General features: G+C 37.8%; 1 protein-coding gene across 1 annotated transcript; it reads left to right on the top strand.

The window, feature by feature from the left end:
• Window positions 1–4344: 4344 nt before the first annotated feature.
• On the top strand, window positions 4345–18175 carry CSNK1D (casein kinase 1, delta). The gene is made up of 8 exons (XM_010075064.1): window positions 4345–4447; window positions 6221–6369; window positions 6827–7055; window positions 7432–7602; window positions 9139–9287; window positions 9859–10030; window positions 10390–10529; window positions 17799–18175. The coding sequence occupies exons 1-8, from the start codon at window positions 4432–4434 to the stop codon at window positions 17847–17849; spliced, it is 1077 nt and encodes a 358-aa protein (XP_010073366.1). The 5' UTR covers window positions 4345–4431; the 3' UTR covers window positions 17850–18175.
• The last annotated feature ends 9771 nt before the right edge of the window (window positions 18176–27946 follow it).

Below are 27946 nucleotides of genomic sequence, written 5' to 3'. Positions count from 1 at the left end.
ACAGCTGGCATTCCAGAATAATTTGTTAGCTAAAGCTGCTTGTTTACAGGTAATGAAATATTGGCTATCTGTTATATGCCTGATAAAAAATCCATACTTCCATCTGAAGACATACGGTTGTCTAGAGGCAGAGAACATGATTCTTTGCCCTCTGCAATGCTTGTGTGAAAGATTGAAGACTATTGTGAGAAAGATGGTGGTAGCACTTGTGTAAAAATTCTCATTAGCTACCATTGGGATTTAGGGTTGAAATTAAAAGACAGCAGTTAAAATCTGCAAAATCTTAGATGATTTGAGAAACTCTTACTTTAGCATTTGACCACTGCTCAGCTAAATCAGTTTATATTGTAGTGTAAATTTTAAGTGCAAGTAAAATGAACATTTTTTTGTTCGTGACTTTTGTCTTTATGCGTATGGCCCACACCAGGAAAGTCGCACAGGAACTAATAGTTCTCTGTATAGTAGTAGTACTGCCATGCTGCATTTTACACAAGAATTCCTCATCCTTAGTTTTCAACCTCATCTCTTTTTCTCTGAGTAGCCAGCATGGATTTACTTTTAGGGCTTGCTGCAAAGGTCATGGCTGAGCCAGTAACTAAGAGAGAATTTATATGCCTCAAAGATCCAGCTAATGGCATGGATTTCTTTTTCCAGGGGAAATTGGTGTCTCTCAAGAGCTGTAGCCTTTTGTAGAGGCCCATTTGGTTTGCCTACCATTATCTGGTAAAAGAGGCATTTGAAATCTATGGGTTTTGTGATAATGAAATGGTTTTGGTTTTTAAGAAAACAAGTCTCTGCTTGATTGTTCAGACTGTACAGCAGGACATAAATGCCTTAAAATAACTTTTTACATTCTTTCAGGATTCATTAGGGGTTTTTTTTTAGGTACATATGCCTTCTGATAGTCCGTAGTGAATTTGTAGATTTCCTCAGTGAGATTTCCAGCTTGGTTTTATGCTTTGAAAAGTAAAATTTGGTTATTTTTGCCTGTTTCCAGTCCCCCTGCATTTTTTAAAATGCAGCTTCAAGGGTGTTGAAGACATTCCAGAGTAGAGGAGAGGGACCTTCTTTCTTTCTTTCAATCAGTTGTTTGGAATATGGGGCCAGTAACACTGTTGTTATTATATGTTACGTTCTTTCATATTCTTTCCTGTTCTCCCTCATACCTCAAAATATGTCTTAGAATTTGGAATGCCCCCAGCTTCGCCTGCTTAGAATGGCAGGGTCCATGGGACAGGGTTTTGAAATGCGAGGCACTATTTTAAGTAAAGGAGTGTGGACAACTTAAAGGAAATAAAATTTATGAATTTAGTGTGCATGTATCTTTTGAAGTTACCCTCTAGAGGAAGATATGAAAGAAATTGATTCCTAGGTATTCTAAATAGTATTCTAAATAGTATAAAAGATGGACAAGGGGCAGGGGGATGGATCAGAATAAGTATTCGTTTTGTTACTCAGTCCACGAGGTCAAATAGGTATGAGTCACAAAGGCATTGCAGTTGCTGTGTTTTCATGATTTTTGCAGTACATATTTATTTTTCTTAAGAATTACTTTTGGGTTGTAAACTAACTAAAATAATTTCCAGGGCTTTCCTTATGGTAGAGGATTTTGTGATTCCAAGTAAACTGGAATTTTGCAGTTTAAAATACTTTTAACAACTCTAGACTTTCTTTTTCACTTACAAATAGTGACTTCTCATTATACTGCTTGTTACTACTTTGTAGTTATTGATTCTTCTCATAATACTGGTTCTTGCTGCTTCTTGAATGTAATGTTTTCCTTAAAGGAAATTAAGCTTTTTTGTGGTTAGAGTTATTTTAGAAATTTTGACGCAGGGTTTAAGTGGGGACAAAAGTCTCTGCTTGGCAACAAGCACTGGATTGCTTGGAAGAATGATTTGTATTTTTGTCCCCCTCTCATCAGTTTTGCTGGACTCAAATATTTAAATTTCATTATTTTCATGCGAAATCTCTTATCTTGAAGGAGAAGCAGAGTTCAGTCTAAGGATCTTGGCTGTCTTAGGTGATAAGGACTTCTTGGGAAGAGCAACTATCCTAAGAAATGACCTGCTAGGTTGAGACTGTGGTCCGACAAATAACAGTTTAATACTCTGTTGAGCAGAACCTGATACTGATAATACAAGTCTTGATCCTCCAGTGCAGTTTTTGCCCTAATCAAATGCAGAAGTCTGCAGCTTTCTATAAAGAGATTTGTCTTTCAGTATCCTTAGACAGCAATTTGTGTCTGTTTTGGATTGGAAAAGTTTTAAAAAAAAAAAAAACCAAACAAACCAAAACCCCAAAACAATCTTGTCTGTTGCTGATCACCCATCAGATAATATTGTCTTTAGTTCACACTTTACCTGTTCTTGGCTACTGTGGGATTGGGGAGAACAGGTAGTGAATATAGGGATAAGCAGGAAAGGTCCAGGGTTCTGTGGTTCAAAATCAAGTTTTTTGTTTGTTTGGAGTGAGGACATCAGTATTAGATCAGACGATAATGCCTCTTTGTGTTGTTGATCTGTCCTTTCACATTTCTGGATTGATGTGCACCATAACTCATTTAAAGTCTGCCAAAATAATATATTCATAGAATGTGAAAACCTTAGATTATAGACTGAAGAGTTCCCAGTTGCTGCTACTGCACGGTGACCAAAGTAGCAGTCGGGGATCTGTCCACCTATTATGCCAGTTACAAAGGAGTCATATGAGACAGATATATGTACAGCCTTATTTTAATTTGTGTCTTCTGGTTGTTCACCTTGAGTTGTGCTTATTGTCCCTAGAGTGAGCTTCAGATGGTTTGTTTTCTTAAGGTGCGATGTGAAATGCCTAATAAGTATTGACCGTGGTGTTCACTCAGAACAACTCACTGTACCAGCAACACCACCTTAATACTCACGTGTGCATGCACACAAAAATACATTAACCTAAAAAAAATGCATAGTCTTGCTTGAACTCATAGATAATTCCATGCACCATCAGTTCCTTGCAAAGTGAAGAGTCATACCCATTTTGAGGTGTGGGATTTTAGCCTGTCTTTGTTAGCTTTGGTTAGCCTGACTTTGTAGACAGAAGGCTATAAAGCACTGAAGTAGCTCCTTAATCTCAGGAACGAGATTTTATGGTTATAATAGTTAGGTGAATACATTAGCTCAGTACTCTAGTAGTCAGAGAAAAGCATATGGGGAAGAAATGAGTAACCAGAAAAAAAATTATAATTGTGCATCTCTGTTTTAATTGCTTTGTGTGACTCTCAAAAAGGGCATTATGGAACTGTAAAAGGTACAGATAAGTAGGGAATAACTACGGGTAATTTAAGAAGTTACTTCTGTACAAAGAAGGTACAAGGTGTTTTGAACTCTGAAAACAGTTAAGGGAAAGTGGGATAGGGTAGAAGTCTGAAATTCTTAACATTATGGACAAAGTGAGTACAAAATGAGTGTTTACTGTTTCTTTACAAACAAAAACCAGTGGACCTCAAGTTAAGCTTTTAAGAGTGGGAATCGGAACAAACAGCAGGTGATGTACTTCATGTGATCCTAAACCATTAGGTAATGCAGAAAAGAGAAAGCCAAATTCTGAAAGTAAAGAGACTCAGCGATATGTCTAAAAAGTGTCACATGTTTCCTTTTGCCAATTCCTGTTTTCCTGCGGTTCCTAAGATGCTTGGCTGTGAGAGTATGCATTTTCTTGACTCTGTTTCTTTAGAAGAGTGCCGGTGTTTCCCTACATACGTTTAAACTTTGGCAATGAACAGGTAAGCCATTTTTTCATTTTCTGGATTCCTAAAACAAGAATTTAATTAGATTTTTTAAAAGTTTTTTGAGAGGACAAATTCTTTATTCTAGATAAAGTGCCTGCCAACCCAGTCATGAGGTGTCAGAATACATCTGGAGTACATTGAGATTTAGGGAAGTTTTAGTCTCTGTTTCTAAGGCATAAGAGGAGGTGATCTGAATTCCTAGCATTTCTTAGTTTGGCAGGGATGCATGTCACACCTGTAAACATTTATTCTGAGCACTTCCGCCAGAAACTGGAAGGGGAAAGACACCACTAAGAAGATGCACTGGTGGGTTTTTTGAAGAGGATAGCAGCAGTTTTGGCTTCCTGCGGAGCAGTGTCTAATAGTTGTCTCTTAAACTGCTAGTCTGTTGGAGAGAATCTGTAAGACTTCAGAAGAATGTTTAACTAATTATGGCTGAAAGTACTTGATAATATCTGGATGTTTGCTGTTGAGAAGTAGTTTGTAAAAAATTTTTTTCTTTCAGTCTTGACAAAGGAAATGCATCCTAAAAAATATTTTGACCAATGTTTTAAATTCTCCTGTTTTTAGGAACTGATATCGCTGCCGGAGAGGAGGTTGCAATTAAGTTGGAATGTGTGAAAACCAAGCATCCTCAGCTCCACATCGAGAGTAAAATCTACAAAATGATGCAGGGCGGAGGCAAGCAAATAATTTCCCTTCTTCTGAGATTTAACTGGTCTTATGTCTTTTATGTATCTGCCACCTGGAGGTATTTAAATGGTTAAGATCTCTTTTGACATATAAGGAGACAGTGGGGTAGGTGGCAGGGTAGGTGAAGAGCAGTATGTCAGCTCTTCTGTGAGGAATATAGAGTAGCAGTTCCAAATCCGTGGCTACCAAACTTCATGGTAACCACTAATATCCTCAAGTGTTGATCAGTGTCCTAGAATATTAAAATATTAAAACCTCAAGCAATGTGGAACAAATTTTGGTCCCACCAGGCGTGCACTGTTTGACTTTTGTTTCTCGTGGGTCAGTGAAAGATGGTAACCACTGTTCTGGAGCGTTTAACCTGACTTGCTTCTTGCAGTAGGACAATTCTTAACTTAACAAATCCAGGTTAATTTTTCTTATGTATGTTAGTATTCTTTCTTCTGAGTTAAAAATATTTCCTTGCTGGGGGAATTCTAAGAGAAAATGGCATTAGTAGTAGAAAACAGGAGTGCAGCAACTTTGTAGCTACTGTGTGGTACTCTGCTAAGATAACTCACTCTCCTGTTTTGGAATTCTACAAATGTAAGATTCCCATGCAGTGCTGGGACATAAACTCAGTGTGGTTAAGTTTTGCTTTTGTTTCATAGTCCCTTGAATTCTTCCCAAATGAGGCTGCACTTAACATAAAGGCTATAGTCCACACTGTATCTCAAATGCAACATACAGTAATTGTACATCTAGAAATGGATGATAATGTGTATTTGCATTTAGTTTCTTTTTAATTCCTGCCTTATTTAGTTGCTGCATGCTTGTAACCTGAATAGCCTTCACAGAGTAAAATGCTTCCTTTGTGGGCTTACTAAGGGCATGATGGTAGGTTCCTTCTGAGGATGGATGCTGCGGATACAGGTGCAGAAGTTTTAAGTTTCCGTCCACATAAGGGTTTCTCTGTAAAGGGAATTCAGGAAAAAAAATAATGCCTATCAAATAAAGGTAAGAGTTTAAAATGGGTGAATTATACCGTTTCACTTCCAAGATGGATAAAATTAAAGTAAAGGCATTTGAAATTCTGAACAAGGATACCTACATACAGGTTTAATTCAAAATCTTTGAGCAATTCTACCATTTTGTGTGAAATAACTTTCCTGAGTTTCTCCAAAAGGTGGGGCTAATATTAGCTCTCTTGAGCTGAACGTATAACGTGTCTCATAAAGAATACTGCGTTGGTAGAGATTGACCAAACAGCAAAGACAGCGGAACTGGAGGAAAAACGAGTATGAAGCAAGGGCAAAAATTCATTGCAAATTGAAATGGAAGAGAGAGGTGTTTTATGGTGATCCTGAAGGCTTTGAAACTAATAAGTTAATTTCTGAGGCCTTCCTCAGTAATAATATTTAATGGTTTGTCAGTGTCTTTATAGTTAGACTTCCAATTTGCTACTTATTGCCTTCTTGGAGACCACATGAGTATTAATACTTGTAAAATGCTTAAGGTTCAAATCCATCAGGTTACAAGCTAAGCGCAAAGACTGGGAGGTTTCTGAGGAAGAGGAAAAAGGCTATTTTTGGACATCTGTTGCTATAATTTTATACTGGTTCTGCTGTGAAATTGTCAAACTTTTCATTTTGGAGTGGCTGAAGGTAGCATAAAATATTTAGCTTCACTAGAAATACAACCATTCACAATAATGACCCTCCTAGAATTCATCTTAAGATTAATTAAATTGTTATACTGAATAAATGGTTTCCTTTTTTCTAGTGGGTATTCCCACAATTAAGTGGTGCGGAGCTGAAGGGGACTACAACGTAATGGTGATGGAGCTGTTGGGACCGAGTCTTGAAGATCTCTTCAATTTTTGTTCAAGGAAATTCAGTCTCAAGACAGTCCTATTACTTGCTGACCAAATGGTAGGAAACTGCTCTGTTGATCTTGATAGTGCAGTATGCTGGGATATGAGAGAACATAATGAACTATATTTTATTTCTGTAATTTAGAGGTGAACAGGCTGTATTGTTAGAGAAAAGACTGAAAAATAGGTTCGTTTCTGTAAATATAAAGTGTCCCATCAGAAGCGATTACAAAGTCTTAATTTGATTTTTAAGAACTGGACCTGCGCTGTTTGGAAACCAGGTGTTGCACTGCTCAAGGCAAAGAAATTCCTCTAAGAAAGTTTTTGGAAACAAATGTGAAATTTTTTTTAGCTGGAGAGAAGGTTTATCCATTGTCTTCTAAATTATGTTCTCTTTAATGCCCTTACATTTTACAATAAAAAGTTTCTTTACGTCTTTTATCAGTAGCATTTTTATAAGGAAAACGTGTACGCCCAGTCTCTTGATGATGATTTTTTTTTTTCTCTGTATTTAGATTAGTCGAATTGAATATATTCACTCTAAGAACTTCATCCACCGAGATGTGAAGCCAGATAACTTCTTAATGGGCCTGGGGAAGAAAGGCAATCTTGTCTACATAATAGACTTTGGATTAGCAAAGAAGTATCGAGATGCTCGAACTCACCAACATATTCCATATCGTGAAAATAAAAACTTAACAGGAACTGCCCGTTATGCATCCATCAACACTCATCTTGGAATTGGTGAGCTGGGGAAGGCAATAAATAGAAACTTTAAATTTAGTGTCGATGCACATAATTTTAGTGCAAGTAGGTGTTGTTTTATGGAGGCGTAGAAGACAGTCCCTATTTCTGGCACTAGCTGTGCAGCATACTTGGCCTTGTATCTCTTGATTGGGTGGGATTTGGTCAGTTTGTAATTCTCAGGAATTAGCACATTTTTTAATAACTGCAAAGGTAACAGGCTTTTTCTTGTACTGGATGAGTTTATCGTGGGTATAGTAAATCACAGCTATCTCTTGGTTTTTCTAAAGGTTTTTATGACAGTGTTGTTGCACGATCTTTTGTTTTTACAGTAGAAAATGAAACCTAATGAGTCCACTTTTTTATACTGTTGTAGAGCAATCTCGCAGAGATGACTTGGAGTCCTTGGGCTATGTACTGATGTATTTTAACCTGGGCTCCCTCCCCTGGCAGGGACTGAAAGCAGCAACAAAGAGGCAGAAATACGAACGTATCAGTGAAAAGAAAATGTCTACACCCATTGAGGTTTTGTGTAAAGGATATCCTTGTAAGTTACTCTTTTGTGGCACTAGACTGACATGTTCATGTTTTAGTGGCATTTCTTTTTTCCTTGCACTGAATTCTTATCAGTCTTTTTTACTTCTCTCTCTCTCTTTTTTTTTTTTTTTTTTAAACTTCTCCCCATCCCCCCCATGATTGGGCGTGTCTGTAATAAAGATACTGTGCTTTCAAGACTGGGATCTTTGTGTTTGTAGACCATTTCTAATTATCCCTTGTCTTAACTATTAGTGAACAATTATTGTGATACCCTCAAGTCAAAGGGTAGCTTGATATGTCGTAATTTGCACTGTATGGTGTGTGCATGCATCTATGCTGGCTGGATGACTGTAACAGACAAATACCTTTTTGAGAAACTACTCATTTCTTCATGTGTCTGGGTACTGGTTGTTGGATGAATCAGATTGTATAGTCAGATGTGCCTCTTATTTATTGCAGTTGCACTTCAGCATCAGTGACAGGCATAAGAAACCCTCCTGTATCCTAGCATGATTCCTCAAAGTGGTTCGGTTTCTCAATTTGGTATTTACACCACAGTAATAAGTAGGCATTTTGGAGCCCTGCAGAATGATATTTAAATCTGTTTTAAAACTTGTTAAAATTAGCTGCCGTCAGAGAATATTTTTGATCTTTCATGAAGAGTTCTCCGTCTATGCTTTCCACACTGTTGGCTTTGGCAGCTAGGTACGATAAGGAGAACTATAGTTTTTGTTAGGGTTGTCTTCGATCTGTGTCAAATGTTGTTTCATATGTGTTCCTTTATGTTCATTACCTATGTTTTTTCTCTGGGGTTAACAGGCAGGGAAGACTAATCAACTTTTCTTGCACTGTTTGTTAGAATTTCTTCCTTAACTTAAATTATTAATATATTATTTCAGCCAGAAAGACTTGAACTCAAAAGCTGGTGTTTTCATACTGCACTTATCTCTGACTCATTGAATTCACAGCAATAATAATTTTTTTCTGTGTAACTACTATTTTGTGTGCCATATAAAAACAGGTGTTCAGAGTATTGCAAATCTAAAGTTGTAGCATGACTTATATGCGAAATTTATACGGGTCTCCTAGTTTTTGTGTGTTTCGTGAGGTAGCAGACATGAATATTTGTGTGACTTAACAGAGATGCTGTTCTGTGTCCTGCAAGAAATTGTGTTTAAATATATTCAAAGCAAAGAAAGGCAAGAAAAATCTCTTTTCTTTGCTCAACAATAGTTTTAAACCTGTTCTACCCCTCCCCTCCCACAGCTGCTGATTAAAGAACCCTAGTATTGCATCCACTCTGCTGTTGGCAAATGGGATCTTTGCCTACTCTGTGACAGACAATTTCCTTTTCAGGGTTGACTTGATACACGGGCTATAGTGTTGCCTTTGTAGATTTCTAGTATTAGGTCATTATGCTTTTTCTTATGTTTATGACATTCGCTCTTTGTTGGGTTTGAGGTGGTTGGGGGTTTTTCTTGTGATTGAGAGTTATAAAAAGCAAATGTGAAGCTGAAGGAAAAAAACAGGCTTTCTTTTATTACAGCTGAATTTGCTACATACTTGAATTTCTGCCGTTCTTTGCGTTTTGATGACAAACCGGACTATTCCTACCTAAGGCAATTATTCAGGAACCTTTTCCACCGACAAGGGTTCTCCTATGACTATGTGTTTGACTGGAACATGCTGAAATTTGTAAGTAGCTGACACCGTTTTCTAAAACTTTTTTTATTTTCCCCCTGTAATGGTATATTTTTTACTACATTGTCAGTTTTGAGTATCTTAACTGATACTGTAAGATTGTCCTCCCTCTTTCCTTCTGGAAGCTCTGTTGTCTAGAAAAAAAGATCAGGAAATGAGGCAGGAGATACAGGAGCCATGAGATGGGGGCCGAATGACAACTAGGTTGAAGTTACAGGGTTTTAAGTGTGTCAGGCTTCTGAGATAACTTCCTTCAGGGCAGTCACCAGGTTAGGTTGCAGAATTATTATTGTCTCCCACCTTGATCAGCACAGGTCTTCTGCAGCTGTTGAGGAGGTGTCTAGCTGCCATAACAGTATGTGTATACCTTAGCGTTTTGAAGACTATCTCAACAGGTTTATGAACAAAATTTATGGCACTTCTCAAGAGATTTTACGAAAATAGTTAATGCTCGAGCAAACTTCACTTCATGGGTTGTCCAGTTCTTTATTTCAAGTACTTTTATATGAATATATTGTTGTAAGCTCAATAATCCCCCAAGTTGTTCACTAGTCTTGACCCGTAGGGTGCAAGCAGAGCGGCTGAAGATGCAGAACGTGAAAGGCGAGAACGAGAGGAAAGATTGAGACACACACGAAATCCAGCTGTGCGTGGATTACCCTCCACTGCTTCTGGCAGGCTGAGAGGAACGCAAGATGTAGCTGCTCCTACTCCTCTTACCCCAACTTCACATGCTGGTAAGTAGGCAAATTCCTGGATAAATGCATCTTGTAGACTACTCTAATTTGCTATTTGTTCCTGGTCATTGGAAATTCAAAAATAGAATTAGAATACCTGAGTGGTATTTGTCTCTGGTCAGGGTTTGAGTTTTTTGGTTTTTCTCCCCCTTGCTTTTCAGTAGATTGAAGGTAATTGTATACATGCATTACCTGCCAATTGCTACTTAGATTTCTGAACATAAAACAAAGGCCTTGATTTCTCTTGTTTGACTCTGTGAAAGTTTTATATGCAAAGAATGAGAGTGTCATTTTCCCCGTTACCATGTTGTAATCCCATTTCTCGTTATGAGAACAACCTGATGCAGTTTTTCTCACAGCCAACACGTCTCCTCGACCAGTATCTGGTGTGGAACGAGAAAGGAAAGTGAGTATGAGATTGCATCGTGGTGCCCCAGTCAATATCTCATCATCTGACTTAACAGGCCGACAAGATACCTCTCGCATGTCAACTTCGCAGGTAAAAAATATTTCTGTGTAAAGGAAAAATAAGGGTGATTTGATAAAGTTAATTTGCCAAAAGAACATACCAGCTAATTGATTTGACTTCATACTGATTTTGTAGATGATGTTGACTCGTATAAATACTTGACATTTTAACTGAATGTTTGTGATGTGACCGCAGACTACTGTAAAGAATTGTTGGGGTTTTTTTCACCTTGTCAGCAATAAGCATAAAATACTGAAAGTAATACAGAGTAATTGGTGTATGAGATGATGCGAAATCCTAGAGATACAGCATTTTTACCTACGCTTACAGTGTTTAACTCCTTTGCTCATTTAATTTTTTATATCTGTTACCAATGAGGAAGTAGAGTCAGTTTGAGGCAGTTGTGAGTCATGTTTCCAAATCAACAGAGCAAAGAATATTGGTGAAGAATACAGGAGAAATAATTGGTGAAGAACAGAAAAGTGCAAAAGTGAAGAAATGTTGTAGTGCAGTACTATAATTCATAGCAGATAAGAAGCCACATACATGGATGATGGATAGGTCACAGAGGGCTCATTTGAAGAGGATGGCATGAGAATGAATGATACAGTGATTCATAGCCATAATCAGCACTGAAATCATCCTCATTGGCCATGGTGACTTAGCAAAGAGATTTTAGGAAAGCTTCTTTTTAAGACTGACAAACAATGTTTAAATATATTTTTAACTCTTTATGCTATAGCATAGAAAAATTCTTTTTTCAGGATATTCGCACAGGCTTGTCCTAAGTTGTGTGTGGCCTGGCTTTGTACAGTTTACCTTCAGTCTTACATACAGAATGGAGAATCACCTGTGCTGTAGGCATGCTGCAGCGTTCTGAGGAGAACAGTCTGTTACGAGGACTGGTGCGGTCGCCTAAGGGTTTTGCCATCGTGCCTCAACACTGTGCTGGCATTGTGACTGCATAATTTTTACCATGGAGTCATTTTATTCCTCATAGACAGAGCGTGTTGATAAAAAATAACTCAATTCCTTTTGGCTTCATCATTTAATTGTCAGATTTGGTTATTTTGGATAGTACTTGTTCTTATATATAAAAATCTTACTGCTAGAAGTGCTCTTTTGGAAGGAGGGCAGGTGGGTATCTCTAATGAAGACTGAGGGTGAACTGGATTGGAGAAACAATTCTGCTGTAATACGAGTGAAGTAGGGTTTTTTTTGATTGGTTTTCAGCTGAATGAATTGTTTCACCATGTAGCTGCACAAGGGATGAACAGTTCAGGAGCAGAAGTTACTGTATGAGAATAGGAGACAGGTGAGGTCTTCTGTGTTGGCTTTGGTGGTAATTTTTGCCAGCTTAAATTGTTCACTGAACTACGTTTCTTGGTGACAGAAATTCTTACACTGAAATATTTTATCGCCACAGTTTGTAAACAGTATGAAGACAAAGAGGGTAGAACTGCACATAGTTATGGATCTTGTAAATATGCATAAATACCCGATAGAAGGATGTAAAGAACGCACATCCAGGCTTCTCAGCAATATCCAGTGAATGGCCAACAGACAGTGGGTACAAATTGAAATACAGGAAATTCCATTTAGACAGAAGAAAAAAATTTTCTGCTATGAGGGTGGGTAAGGACTGGAACAGGTTGCCCTAAGAGGTGGTGGAGTCTCCCTCTTCTGAATTACTTGATACCTAATTGGACATTATCCTGAGCAGCCTGCTCTAGTTCACAGAATCACAGAATGTCAGAGATTGGAAGGGACCTCGAAAGATCATCCAGTCCAATCCCCCTGCCAGAGCAGGACACCCAGATCAGATCACACAGGAACGCATCCAGGCGGGCTTTGAATGTCTCCAGAGAAGGAGACTCCACACCCTCTCTGGGCAGCCTGTTCCAGTGCTCTGTCTGTTCCAGTTGACTGTGCTTTGGGTAGTGGGATTGGAGTACGTGATCTCCAGGGGTCGCTTCGGACCTTGGCTGTGCTGTGAGGCTGTGACAGCGAGTTCCCCCTGAACGTTTACTCAAATGTAAAGCTCGTTTACTAGTAAAGTGTGTACGCATTCTGAGCAACTCTCAGATGCTTTGTCTCTGTTACCAGTCAGATAAATGATTAGTGGGAGTAACAGAAGTAAGTGCAGTCATGTTACTTGACTATGTTAGGAGACAGTGTATCTTTCGAGTTTTTGTTACATTACTGATGTTGCTCAAAGTGCGTGTGACACTTTTCTAAATGTTGTAAGGCACAAGTAATCCTGGTGGGTTTACAGATAAATTTTGGTTTTGCCTAATTTGTAAAATGGGAATACTCTGAGATTGTGTAGGACTGTGGGGTCTTTTGAGTATTCTTTGAATATCCAGATGTATAATTTGTTGTGGGCCAACAGCACAGTCTGGCTTCATGGCATGTTTCCATACCCACCCTTTTTAACACTCTGCTCCAAGTATGGCATCACTTGCTTGACTTGTTTATAATCCCAACAGTGGCCTAGTCAGGATCTTCTCTGAGTTTGTTAGAATTAGTCATTCATCATCTGTTAACTTCATTTAGTTCTTATCAAGGCAGTGAACCACTGCTGGTTTCCACTTGTGGTGGCTGAATAACACTGTCTGACTGTAGTATAAACAGCTTCCCCTGGGCCTCTTGGATTTGGAAGGCAAAAGAGATTTACTCAGCCTTTACCTTGTAACACTTCCTCTTGAGCTCATTTGAGAAAATTTGCTTTTCATTTTGCCAGTTCTCACTTGCTCCATACCAGGCAAGATGGCTCAAGTTGCAAGTTCTCATAGCTTACACTCTTACTATCTTCATGTTTAACATTGAAGTAGTTCTTTCATAATCAAAGTTTATCCTTAGATGTTAGACAGGTTACCAATTAAAGCCATGGGTTTCCCGTTATCTTACCTTGTCCTTAGTCAGGAAAACCTGAAGTATCAAACTTGCATGGCAAGGTCATTAAGGAGAATTTTGATTGGCTAGGTGTAAGAATATAGAAAATCACCCATGCCGCTTCTTATGAGGAGGACAGTAAGGAACAGCAACTGTTAGTTCATGCCCAAGTACGTTAGTTTCCTTTGTAAGTCTTAAGCAAATAGGCTACCACTGGTCCTTTATCAGGAAGTGCATCGACCATATTCCTGGTAGAAAGCACCTTTTCAAGTTTGCTATACAGAGCTACAGATGTCTTATGTTCAGAACTACATTTGGTAGAGATGTTATTTGTAACGTGATGAATTAGTTTTGTTATTTTGTTTTATTTGGATGCTTTGGTTTGGTATGGCAATGATGCATCTTTAATCTCCACCTCTCATCATCTAGAGGAAGGGCTAATGCTTGTTAAACTCTGGGCAGTGGAAATGTGCAGAGGTTACTCAAAGAAATAGTGACAGCTACTTACCTCTAAGGAGAGTTCTTAAAATATGACTCCACATTTTTATCTTTCTTTTTTCCAAAATGAGTTCTGATCAGTTCAGACTGGAGCGGAAAACTGAGGCTGGGAACGTAGATAATGCGAACCAAAATTCTGTAATGGAAAATAGGTCTCCTCAGGGAAATTTAACACAGAAAAATGGTAATTTATGAGAATAGCAAAATAGGCATCATGTGTATTCCCCGCTTAACAAAGTAATATCCACATAATACCTAAATCATTCTTACTGGAAAGACTAGCACTTTATAACACCAAGTAGTGAGTGTTTTTTGGAGTAACAACTAGCATGTCTATGAAACAGTTCATGAGACTTAAGTGTTTTTAATGAAATCATGTAAATTCTATGGCACACGTTATTCAGTACTTCTCTCGATTATATGGAAGTGAATGCAACAGCTAAAAACCTGCGAGTTGCGAGATGTTTGACAACAATAAACATTAGTGAGAGCTGAGCAGTCAGGTCAGGCCTATTCAAATAAAATCTGTATTACTGCAGTACTCCAAAACCTGATTACGATGAAGGAGCAGAGCCCATTGTCTTATATGGGGAAAATTATATCTGTAGTAAAAAGTGACTGAGGAGGCTTTAGGTGTAATGTTGGAGAGAGGTTAGTGTGATGTCATAATGAAAGGGTGTAATTTCATCCTTGAATCTATGTATGATACAGTAACGAACAGAAATGGAGAGGTTATTTCATGTCATTAATGAGATGGATGGTGGAATGTAATGCTTAGTTCAGTTCTGAGTATATTAAATTGATGGATAACTGTAAGTAACCCAGTGAAGAGCCATAAAAATTGAGCTTGGGAAAGCAGATTGTACAATGCAAGAGTTTCAAATCAGTGTCGTTCAGTTTGAAAGATAAGAGATGACCTTGAGTTAGTTCATATAGTATTTCAGAGACAATGATTTTAACAGGAACTAGCATTTATGCAGAAAACCTGTCAAGAATCTATTGCTTAAAATTAAAACCACTCACATGTAAAGACAAGTGAAACAGTGGTCTAAGTGAAAGCAGTTAGCCACTGAAACAACTTCTAATAGAAGCAGATTGTCTGTCCACTTTGCCTTTGCATCAAAATTTGATTCATTTATAGCTGGTGTATTTAGGTCTAAAGCAGGCCAAAATTACAGGTCCCTGTGCAATGAAAAGTTGTGATCTGTGCTGGACAGAAATCACACCAGCTGTTAAGAGATCCTTCTGCTCTTAAACTCTAAAAATTAATTGTAGTCAGTCTTTAAATGTTAAGAAATGTAGTAAAGGAGGTCATGAATATTCAGTGACCACTACTTTGAATCAGTTCTGTTGGTCCACATTGCACAGGCTGCATCCTGAAAGCAGTGATCATCTCAAGAGTCTAGTTAGAGGTGAGTAGCCTTCATTTCCTTTCACAGAAGGTTTGATCCTCTAAAAACCTACCTCAGTGGGACTGCTTATGGTATACAGTAAGTTGTTTAATTTTTTTTCCTGAATGTAGCGTGTTCAGCACCCAGCAGTCAAGGCTGTGCGTAATTCCTACTGATAATAGAGGTATGCTCTCCGTAGTAGGAAGAAGAGATTGGAATGCTGCACAAAGAAATATTTGATTAAGTCTCTTTGACAGGAGAAGTTTTTAGAAGACTGTAACCAACACTGGCATTAAACAACTTAAGTGTTGTGCCGCTTCCCTGGGGAAGAAGCAACATACATTCAGTGCCTCTGAATTTTCCATCTCCTCATGAGCAAATCTTTCTCCATATATCCATCTTAATAGGCGTCATACTCTGCGTTGTTCTTCTGGCCCTGTCAGCTTTCTTTGAGGAATAATGATTTGTTCCTTTTACTTGTCTCTTAACATGGTAGAAATGTCTTATGGAAGTTTGAAGTAAGAGTTCTTCAAAAGATACATTTGCTACTGCAAGTTTAGATTGGATATTTGTTAGACATCTTTATATATTGGGGCAGTGGAACTGTTACAAATTGCTGTCTTTTCCCCTACCTCAGAATAGCATTCCTTTCGAACACCATGGCAAGTAGCTCCACGTCTCCTTTCGTTGGAAGGCAGCACTGGGTGAGTGCTTCTCATTAGACACGAAAACTTTGGATGGGGTGGGGAAAAAAATCTTTGGAAACATCCAACTTTGCCACTTCTCCTCACGTTATCTCATAGTTGTACCTGTGCCTTCTGGTCAGATGCTTGATGGAGCATTGGTTTTTCTCTAACTTAAAAGTAAATGTCCTTCCAAAAGTTGAACTATTGCTGCTGTTCTGCTTGGACTCTTAAGCAGAATTGACAAAAATAGTGACTTTAAAAGTCCCTAAAATCGTTCAAGCATCATCAATAAAATAACCAAGTCTAAATTCTTGCTGTTTGAGAAGTACATGCCTTTCCAGGGATGTTCATGCAGCAGTGTGTCATCCATTCAAAACCAGATCTGCTTCAGAATCACAAAACCAAAATACTTGTATGAAGACTCAATTGACTATATTATTCAAATGAAGCTCTGTCTTGTCGTGAATGGAATGTTCTACAGTCATATCCATTTTTTACTGTTTATAGTCTTCTCCATTCTTAGCGAGCTGTCATTTTAAAAGTACCTCTATTCAGATCTATATTTTTAAAATGTCCATATACTAGTGAGAATAGTTTGAACATGAGCATCTTGGAGGTAGACGGACTTGGATCTGGGTATTTAGAACTCCTTTCCAGTGTTCAGTGAAGCAGAATGTTCTGCCTTTCTGCGTGCAGCTTTTGGCTTTTTAGTCTGTTCTGCTTTTGGCAATAATAGGTTTCATCAGGGAAGTAACAGGTTTCAGTTGGAATCTGAACCTTGATGGCTGAAGGATGCTTTCTTAAGTATGTCAGGAGCTTCTTTGCTTTGCTTCTTATTAAAAAAAAAAAAAAAAAAAAAGGCTGTGAGATTTTTCTGTTCCTTAGTAAATTCTGTTGTCTCACTTTTCTCTATAAGGCCTAAGCTTGCACTAATCCTATATCTCTAGCTGATGAAGAATCCTGCTATTCCTCTTCCGTTTTCTCCTCCTCCTGCTTTGTGTGCTTGGCTGACTGTGCACAAGTTGCTTTGTAAACAGATTGTAACATTAAAAAGATCCAACCATAAATGGCAGCTTAACACTTTAAAGTCCAATCATCGGACCTTAGTAAAAAAAAAAAAAGGCAAACCTAAAGCTTTGCATTGGAAAGCTTGTGTGCAGGAGGCATCGTGCAGATTCTGGTCTGCTCAGGGTTGTGTCTGCATTGGTTGGCCTTTACTGTATGCCTTTACTATTTGTAGCTGTTTACAGCTGAAATTAATACTGAATACTGATTCAGCTACTTAGACATTTCTTGCTTCTTAAATTGCAGTGATGTGTGGCTGTTTTTCTCACAGTGGAAGTGTTACTGAAATAATGTTACACCGTCACTGAAATAGGTCAAGCTGTGGAAATCAATGAAGTGTCTTTTAACACAGTGTCCCATGAAAAATGAAAAGCCATTGAAAATCATTAAAATTTTTTTACTCTTATTGAGATTTTTTTTTTTTTTTCCAAATCTTAATTATTCATTGAGTCTATTTCTACACATTGGTAGTATTCTCTTCTGGTTTGTTCTTTCTTCTGTGCATGTTTATGCTCTGTTTACTTTTCTTCAAAACATCCTCTCTAGCTGGAAAGGTGAATTTTCCATGTTAACTTCTAATAAAGGAGGAAAATACAGGGAACTTCGTGTAGCTACAGGTAGGTGCGAAACATTGTACAGCTTATTGGATTTTAAATTCACATACTTACTTTGGACAACAAATTATTTAAAAGTACATTGAGAACCACTTGTACGTTAACTGGAAGGATGTGCGCTGATGTTGTCTTGTTTTTTGGCTTTGGTAGATTCCTGCTCGGGTAACTACCGGTGTTCTCCAGTCTGCTGTGCACCGATGAAAATTATTTTGCCATGGAGGGCAGATAATGCATGGCTGATCTCCTATGTTACCAATGGCTTTACTAGCAAAAATACCCTAAACTAGAGCGGAACATTACAATTGGAGTTCTCCATGTGACTTAAAAGGCACTTGGAGGAACATGGACAGACTCCAGCAGCTGCCATTACAGGACGCTTTTGCCAGAAACCCAATGACCTTAAGAGAACCCTGTGTAACAGGGCTGGAAAAGAAAGATGGTTTACAGAGTTGACCGCCTGTTATCGAATGGCCATTTCAGTTTTCCCTCAACAGGTGGCAGACCTTACCCTCTTTTTATTATTCTACTGTAACTATAGATCTTTTACTTGGTTTAAGAAAGTTTTTTGTATCATTTTGCTAAAATTATTGGCTTAATTCTCTGTAAAGAACTCTTGCTTTTGTCTGATTTAAAAATACAGAATATAACAAACCTAAACTAAAGACAATGACTTGAAATTTCTTGTTTAAAAAAATTAGTCTGGCAGGGAACATGTAAATGAATCAAAACCATCTGACTTTATTTAAACTGTTTACTTGTTTATATGGTCTCATTCTGACTGAGGCGGTTTTCTCATGAAATTTTAAAAACTGTTAGAGTTTTACTTTTCTGTTTGCTGTCTTCATTCACACTTTACATTTAACTTTCCATGGAATTTTTAATACTCATTCTTTTTCATAAAAGAGGAGAACTGAATACCATGCAGGAGAGTCTAAGTATAGTAGAGATGGTGATAAATTAATTTCTTTTTTTGTAAAGAATATAAAGAACAAAGGGAAAGACAACACTTGCATTTTAGGGATTTAGAATTTGAAAGCTTGTCCTATCTCTCTGCTTAGTTTGGGTAAATGGATAGTTTCAAACATTGTCTTTATTGGTAAAATTTGCGTTTCTTGCACTCTGAGGCTGGTTAGCTTGGAGGGTATTTCAAGTAGAAAATACATGTTGCTACTGAGTCTTCAGCGAATTTGCACATTGCATTCAGCATCTACATGTTTAAAAATAAAAAAATAATTTGATTCAGGCCTTCTGTTTCATGCCAAGACTCAAAAAAGAAAGTCTTTAAAAAAAAAAAAAAAAAAAAAGCCAAACAAAACCAAACCAGCCTATTTTTCCTGTGAAATCCTGAGAATTTTTACAATTCGGGTGCATACCTTATTTAATTCTTAACTGTGTTCAACCTGAGTATGCGCAGAATCATTAGCTAGGAATGAATGACTCAACATGCTTAGGTTGTCCAAAAAAACTGTTGCAGGTGTTATTAGCACCTGTTGCTTATGGATTATGGGAGATTCTTCATATAGTTTGTTACTGTAAACGGTCTCGTAAAGTAGAAGTGGGTATTGTGTTCTCACAGTACTTGGAACAGTATCACAAGTACTGTTTATACTAGTATGACTGAAGTAATAGGAAGTTCCATGTTGGAAATCAAAGTATATACAGAGATTTTGTTTGAACAGTTAGGTATATGCTTGAAAACAATTTTTTTAAAGGACTATTGGTCTTCAAAGTTTTATGAAGAGTAATTTTTATTGTTTTGGTGTTTACACAGTCTGTTTTGCCCCTCTCAAAATTACACATATTAAGTATTAGTCACTCTTCTTTGGATGTTTTCAGAACATTAGCTAGTTGCTTGTGTGTACTCCGGGTCTGACTGGGGAAACTTGTGTTTGGGGAGAGTATAGTGAAAAACCTTAAAAGTTTGATCCATGGATAAGTTTGCATAAGAGAATTATTTCCTCAGTTACTATAAACTTCAGTATTTTAGGCATGTGCACTACCATTTGAACAGTTTTACACTTCACTGTGCTTTCCTTGTAAATATCTGTGGTTAATAATGTACTGTTAGAAGGACTGACAAAGGCAGCCTCTTTATTCTCTCTGTATCTGGAACATTAGATTGCTGTACTATACTTAAAAGTTGACTGCAGACTTCTAGAATTGTACTCACTTGTGGGCAATTTTTGTCCTTCGTAATAGTTAAATTCCATCATGCAGAAAATAGTTAGACTGTCTATATAAACCTGTGTATTGGAAACCAGTATCTCAGAGCAGTTCATTTGTACTACCACTGTATTTGTGTACTTTAACAATTGTGTAAATACATTCATAATAACTTCTATTCGTCTTTGGTGTAATTTACTTGCTTATGATGAATCCTTACTCTTTACTTGGTGTAACTTATTTCTTCTTGGTTTTGGCCTGGGGGTTTTTTGTTGGTTTTTTTGTTTTGTTTTGTTTTGATGAGTGGGGTTTCTGTGCCTACAAAGTGCATTGTCAGTTGCAAACATTTGAAGTCATTGTTGTGGTACTAAAACTTGCACTGAGGGATTTTAGTAGTCATGGCCAGCATGTAGCACTTAGGGTATACAGGAAGAAAGAAAAGGCATTCGTTGCTTCGCTCATAGAGAGCATGTCTTTCGTCTCTTAAACGGTAAATGTTTTTGTTTAGATATTGCTTCTTTTCCAGAAGTCTTTTTTACAAACACTTTCTCTTACAAGGAAATACATTGTATTGCTGGGAACTATGGGAAGAGAATTGCTATTGAGACTTGATTGGTTATGGGAGCTAGGATAAAAGCAAGAAAAATATTGAGCTCTACCCACAATGCCTTGTGTGATAAAAATCCTGCATATTGCTATGTAATTCTCGAAAGTCTATTCATAATCTGAGGGCAAATGCACCTTCAAGAATCCTCTATGTTTCTCATTAGCAGGCCTTTAAAAGTTGGAGGGATATTTAATTTAGCCTCACAGTTTTCATTTAGAACTGGCTATGTGCTTTTATGTGGAAAAATATCACCCATGCAGCTCTTTTACCTCATCTTGATGGTTACAAGGTCCCTGAATCCTTTGTGGTAACAAGTACCTTGAAAACAACTGAAAATAAAGAGGATCCCCCTCCTTTAAGAGGGATATTAAGTAAAAGCATTTAAGGAGTCCATATTATATTGCATGTTAACTTCATTAAAGTATTCAAAATCTCCCTTGGAGGAAGGCATGTAGAACTCGGAGGCATTCTCCAGTGGGGAAAAATATCATAAGCGTAACTATTTGTTGTCTTTGTTTCCCACATTCCAGACCTCTGAGTGGCAGCTCCTTCATAAAAGCTGTCAAAGGCAACACTTTCAGAAATTTAATTTCCTGTCGAGAATCTTTACAATGAATTTACAGATTTGTAAGTAGATAATTTCAAGATTCTTTATTTTCTCTTTGTAAGTGAATGAAATTAAATGGTATTTTAACTGTAGCTTTACAAAAGCAGCACTTCTTATGTACAAAATACTAAGTGAAAACAACGCTGCTGTTTTTTTAATAGTGCAGAGCTGTCTGGTCAGAAATCTAGATTTAATCCTGTTGTGAGGAAGTGTAATCCACCATGAACTTAATCCAACAGCAGAGTAGCTTCTAAAATTCACTGAATGAGACAGGTGAATAATAAAAAGGCTTTGCTGTTAAATAATGCAGTATTTAACTATTAAAAACAGCGCACTTCCCTCTGGTTCACCCAGGTGACAATTATTGGCATTACGTGTATATGCCTAGATTTAAGTGATTGTATTAATCTGAATTGTGTGGACTATTTGTGTCACTCCGTAGTTTTGAACCAGGAGAGTGCTCAGAGGCCTGATCTTCAGTAACAATCTGTTTCACAGCAAAAGCCTACTAACTTTATCTGCAAATATTTCCACGGTAGTAACACGTTATTTCTCAGACATTGGTGGTTTTTTCCTGCTTAATCTTATCAAGACTAGGATATTTCGGTTCTTTTGACAAAACCATTGCATGCTGCAGGCAGAGGGACAACTGAAAATTAGGTGAGATCCATATATACATGATCTACAAAAATATGAAATCAACAACAACAAAATTTAAGATAGCATTCTTTGTTAATCTCATTTTGGGAAAATTCTTGACTCAAAATGCGTAGATAAAATCTGGGTCTGATAAATAGAAGCATGATGGACAAATAGGAATGTGGAAAAAGGGGTCATTGTATATATCATCCTAAAGCATTAAGCCCTAGTCTACTGTATCTTCACTGTGACCAATCCAGGATATTTGAGGTAGGGTGGGATGTGGAAAACAGGAATTCATTTGGTACATTATGCAGCAGGAAGAAAATGTCTAGTCCTGGTCTCATAACCAGACAAAACATTTAGTTTAATTGCAGTCCTCAGCTTGGTTCAGAGCTGCAAGCATTACAGGCACAAAGGCAATGCAGAACTTGTGGTGGTTCCCATAATCCTTAAGGAGAGGATAAACCAGTGATTCACAATATTCTGAGGTCATGTGCAGATTTTTTTCCTTAAAAGACCCCAAACAGCAAATGTTTTTCTGCTCTCACTGCTAAGAAATTGTATTTGAAGTTTCTCTGACATTATCAACCACTGGATCTTATGCCACATTTTTCAGCAAGACTGAAAATTCTTTTGCTATTTAAGAATTTTAAGTACTAAAATCTAGATACGCTTCTTCATTGGATTCAGAGTCTTCCAGTGAAAGGCTTTAAACTGCTGAAACAGTAGTAGATGAAGAGTCAGAAGAGCAAGAGCTATCCTAATTTCTTACTGCTCCAAAGCATTCACCTAGGGATAGTGAGGAAAACTGCCAGCTGGAATGTTGCTGAGATGATGGAAGCAGGTATTGAGATCAGTCAAGGAAGAAACAGCGTATAACAAGAGGTAAGTAGCTTTTTACTCTGTGTGCCTCTGACTTTCCATACTTTCTCAGACAAATGCGGGACTGCTGATCTCGCAGACTGTGTCAGTAGCAAGATACTCTTAAGAGCCCTGACCTTTGCAGTAGATGTGCCTTTTTCCAGCTGGCACAAAGATGAGTTCTATTCCAGAAGCGTTCAGAAGGCTGCTAAAATAATATATTCCAGAGCCATTGCTTCACATATGTGATGCTTCTGCTACTGTCTAAGTTGTTTACTGTTCAAATATTGGTGGGTTGCCTTCCTTCAACAGGTCCAGCAGCAGAGAAAAACAGCTGTGCAACTCAGGTCATGCCCTTCTTCCTCCACAGCAAATGGCCTGACTCTTTTCTTTTGGACTCAAAGGGTACCAGAAGCAAAGATAAACTCTTTGGTTTTCTGTCACAAGGATGTGCTAACTCTATGCTAATAAATTCTGTCAGTTCAGTCCACCTGGTAACATTCGTTCCTGTAGCAGCGTATGGCTTGATCTGGCCAGCAGGGTAGCAAAGCATTTGATTACACCTGAAGGCCTACTAGTTTAAGTGAACTAGCATCAAAAAGGTAATGATGTGTTTGTTCAAACATGGGGTTTTATGTAAATGAGACCTACAGTCTTTTCAGTCTAAATATACAGAGAAAGTTTTGAAGCTGAGCTTAGAGAGATTTCTCCAAAATTTCTCACCAGAGAGAATTAGACAGAAATACATGTGAGCCTTCTAGGTAGCAAAATGTAACTCTTGTTACATTGAAGAGACTGTAATTTTGATTCACCTGGGTGTAGCCTTGAGATTATTATGCCTTGAGATTATTATACCTTGCGGAGCCAGTCTTAGCTGGGGTACCATAAGGTGCAGAAAAACGCACCATAAATGTACTCTTAAACTATGTTTTCTTTGGAGCTTTCAAGTTCTAAAGAGCATCACTTGATGGTAAAGACAGCTTGCTGGCAGGTCAGTATTAAAAATATTTAGGGCTTTATAAGTCATAGCAGTTCATAAAACTTTACCTGCAAACAAAACCTGGAGCACTTTTCAGAGGACAAGAACAATAATTTCTACATGGAGCACCACAAAATTAATAACTATTATTTTAAAGGAGTTGATGCTTTGTCTTCAGCATCATTTACAGCAGGAGCCCATTTCCATTTTGGAATTGGACAAACTATGAGTCACGGGAAAGGCAGTCCCCTTGCCCACATTAAATTCTGGCTGCCTTTCAGCTCAGTGTCACTTCTTATTTTCTTCTCAATAAGCACTCTGCTTCTGTATAGCTATTTGAGCTTGTACGAATGAAACACAGTTTCCAAATCTGGTGGTTATTTTTTCTAAAGCTTATTTCCTCACGCCCACAGTTTTTGACAACCAAATAAATATTTATTCACTACATTTGCAACAGTTTACTAGAAAAGCATAAAAAAAATTTCTAAGTATAAATGTACACGTTACATTAAAGCGCATTAACAAGAAACAAAAAGTCATCTCACTTGCACAAAACTGAAGTGTACTCCCATAATCCTAAATACAACCGTGGCAGAGAGACACACATACACGGGTCAGTACTTACCACTGTAACACATAGGAGTTTACATTCTCCTGAAAGCCATCTGTTTATGATTGCCTACCATACTGAATCTTTTCTTTGGAACATAACAAAGGTGCATGTGTGAGTGTATTTTAGATTTTCATTTTGAACTTTGATTGCTGGGGTAGGGGTATGCTTTCATTTCTTCTTACAGAATGATTTTACATTGTCTAACACATGTATTTGTTCTGATGGGATAAGATCTGTCCAGTCCTTCACACCGTACGTTCAAACCATCTCAAGTCTCAGCTTCAGGGAACTAGCTGCTTTAGCAGCAGGTACTGCTGAAGTCTTGCTGTAATGTATTTTAAAGACTGGAGAAAAAGAAAATCTAGAGATTGTGATTTTAAACAGATAGCTGCATCAGTTTAAGATTTTTAGTTCCACTGAAATCTTCTAGGCGCCAAATAGCTACAAGATCTTTTATTAGAGAAGTTTTTAAAAAGCAAACTTATCTTTGTACAGGAGGAAGAAGAAAATAGTTTTAACTCTGCATTGCTCATTGTCTAGTAAACTGGTAAACTGTTCTACTCTACTGGGTATTTTGCATGTTTGATATATAGAGATTGATACATATATAAATATATATATGCAAACACGTATACACCTCTTTATATATTATTTGTGTGTTATGGGCATTTATGCATACTCCCTCTCCTTGCATTAGGAAATTAAGGGCCTAAGATCCATTACGTGACATATGATATTTTAACCATAAATCCTACAGTACACAGCTTTAAAAATTATGCTAGCCTGTACACTAAAAAGACCATTCATTAGTTTCAGAGAAATAATCTATGAAAACTTTCTTTCAACTGTTTTATAGTATTCCACTTCAATTTTGTGCACTTTTTTCTATTGTTTCCCTCACAGACTTCTTAAACAGATTGATGAACTATGTGTCTAAAGAAATCACACTTGTTCCAGTAGTGTATGATGCAGGAGCAAATACATTGTTGTCTTTGGGATGCTTGGCAATGCAGTTGTATAATTAATTACCTGCCTTCCCTTCTCTTTCCCCTTTTCTTCCCACTTCTCAAATCACACAATTTTAAGCAGGTGAAGGTTGAACAAAGGTTCGTCCAGGTCGATGTTGCATGGAACTGTCCTGCTTGCAGTCACTGTCTCTTGAGCAATGCTTTATGACTCTAACCATGTGCGTCCTCAAAATGTATGAAAGCACATCTCACAAACTGCTCTTAAGGGGATCTCAGTGTTGAGAATAAAGAAGTACTGTATCAGACTACCTCGAGGGGTTTAAAAGCAATTCCTTGTGAATTTACAATAACCATAGTTAAATTAATAAGGAGCCAAGCTAGGCTTGCCAAGAGAAAGGGTTCCAAAACATTTCTCTCCTATATGTAACAGTTCCTAGCTGGCCTTCTAAGGCAGCACTGGGATCCTAAGGACTTGCTGCTTGCTTTTTTTTTAAACGTCTTGGGGTAGGAAGGAGGGAGGTCTATAAAACAGGAGCTCAAGGTAACGGCTTTGTGGCCACGTCCATAGGAGCAGGTGGGTACGTGCCTCAGCACAGCCTAGCACACTGGCCCTACAGTTGTCCGGTCTAGGGACTGGGCATGCATGGAGGCTTCCTTCCTAACAGTGCAGTCAATCTCTTTCCAAGGAAATAAAGGCAGCTGAATGGAAAGAGGACTGGAGGGCTAGCACACACCGGCATGTCACCCCTGAATAGGACAGAATGGATACAGGGAGCTTAACTGGCTCCAGAAATCAGAAGTGCTTTCAAATCTGACAGTTTTGATGTTGCCAAGAGATCTGCATTATTAGTTTCTCATCTCTGTGTTGATGCTGCTTGTAAGTAATAAAAATGGTAAAAGATTTTATAGCCTGTGTGGAACTGCTTAGAAAATTAAATTCTAACTCTTAGTTCTCACAGTCTATAACAGTCTTGTGATTTGACCTCTCTCATGAAGTAAGCATCTCCTACTCTCATGAATACTGCAATCCATTGGTAGGGCTGTGCTGAAAATAGCAGAACAGTACCAGCAGGCCTACTCAGAGTAGTTCATCTTTGGGTCGAGAAAAACAACTTGTATAGGCCAACAAGGCACTTTCTGTGAACACTAGATTTACTTCATAAAATTTTTATGGTGTCTTGCTGAAATGCATTTCCCTTGTCTTAATAACTTCCTCTTCTGCCCCAATCACATAAAATTGTAGCATAACACTTCTTGTTTCCAGCTTAACCATAAAGGTATTATGTATGGAAAATGAAACATAGTCTGGAAAGTCAGTATGATATGCCCAAATTTTTGAGATATTACAGTCTGTAGGCAATTTTCAGAATGTATGGAAACATCGAATTGTGACAAAATCTGAGGTCAAAGGAATAACCATTTAGTTCTGTGATAACAGTATGGCATTATCTGGCAAAGAAATCCGGTGAACAGAACCCACAGTAAGAAAAAATGGCTGTTCTGAGAATCTGAACTCAACTTTGGGAAGGTTTCTAGTTTTTGCTTTTTGAAACAGAACCGGGAACTCCAGTCTGAAAGCTATTTTAGGCCTTCACGTATCATCTGAAGCGGCCTCCAGGGATGTCGCAAACTGATCTGTGGATTCCATTTTCCTCTTGCCCTTTCACAGGGTGGCCTTCTGGAGCTAGCAGTGTTGTGTTCCAGGTACTGATTTAGTCACTAGCAAACTGGAGCTAAATTCATTGACTAAGATCTTATAACTGGGACATGCCAGCACAATTCCTGCCACTAAATTAATAAAAGGTTTCAAAGTAATGCACTATATGCAACATAAACAGTTCACTCAGTGCAGCATCCATTTCGTTTTGAAATCACTCAAAAAAAAGTCATGATCCTAACTTTTCAATTTCTGTGCAAGGTTGTCCTAACAATGCAAAACCATTTTGAAGAAACTACCAGAACAGAAGCTGGTATCTGAGATAGTTCTGTTAGGGAATGGTTCATGGTTTTGGCACTTTGTTGGATTTACTTTGTGTTTCTGTTAACATGGTCAAGTATGAAACAACTAATTATGTTATTTTTAAAAGGGATACAGGGTTGTAAGGGATTAGGGTCTTTTAGTTTTCAGTTATTAAGTGGAACAATTTTAGCACCTGAAAGCCCATATTCCTTTACTACCAACAAGAAAACTGAACCTGTTACAGTTAGTCTGCTTTGGAGGTTGTTACTGCAACAAGCCTAGAGAGCTTTTTATAAACCTATCTGAAAGGTGGGATGCAGTAACATGCTTTTGTATAAAAGATTACATTTCTTGAATGTGTTTGGGTGGAGCGGGGGTGAAAGACTATATCGAATGCCTTCCTTTTACCTTCCTTTTCTCTTCAGTGTCTTCACAATGGATCTTTTCCCTTTCCTCATTTCTTCGAATGTGCCATCACTGCCTTGTCTGATCTCTGTTTCTTTTCCTTCCCCCATAGCAATGTCAGAGAAGATTTAAAGAGTGGCCAGAGAATCCCCCTTCTGTTTGTGCAATGAGTAGCAGAGTCGACCCGATTCTTGATTGGTCCTTATGCACTGCTGTCATAAATATGATCATAAATATGATCAACAGTTCTGTCATATTTCCTCAACCAGCAAGAATGGTACCTGAACTTCCATAGATAAAGCAAAAAGATAGGGAAGTGGGGTAAATTTAAAAAAAAAAAAAAAAAAAAAAAGCATGTTAAGACCTTCCTATGTTGCTAACATTGCACTTTAAAGATGGCCATCATGTTTGAAAATAGTCCAGCCCCTTCCTTAAGTCTAGCCACTCCAATTTATAGGTCAACTGGAAACTTAGTTTCTTTTATACACAAACC

The sequence above is a fragment of the Pterocles gutturalis genome, unplaced genomic scaffold (genome assembly GCF_000699245.1).
Source record: "Pterocles gutturalis isolate BGI_N339 unplaced genomic scaffold, ASM69924v1 scaffold35121, whole genome shotgun sequence".
Classification (NCBI taxonomy): Eukaryota; Metazoa; Chordata; class Aves; order Pterocliformes; family Pteroclidae; genus Pterocles; species Pterocles gutturalis.
This window is presented reverse-complemented; position numbering and strand designations above follow the sequence as displayed.

What these genes read in the sequence shown, in the direction of transcription:
- CSNK1D (XM_010075064.1), top strand. An exon ending in TATTACTTGCTGACCAAATG is followed by an intron (nt 6,370 to 6,826) that starts GTAGGAAACTGC and finishes CTCTGTATTTAG; the next exon opens with ATTAGTCGAATTGAATATAT. An exon ending in ACTGGAACATGCTGAAATTT is followed by an intron (nt 9,288 to 9,858) that starts GTAAGTAGCTGA and finishes CTTGACCCGTAG; the next exon opens with GGTGCAAGCAGAGCGGCTGA.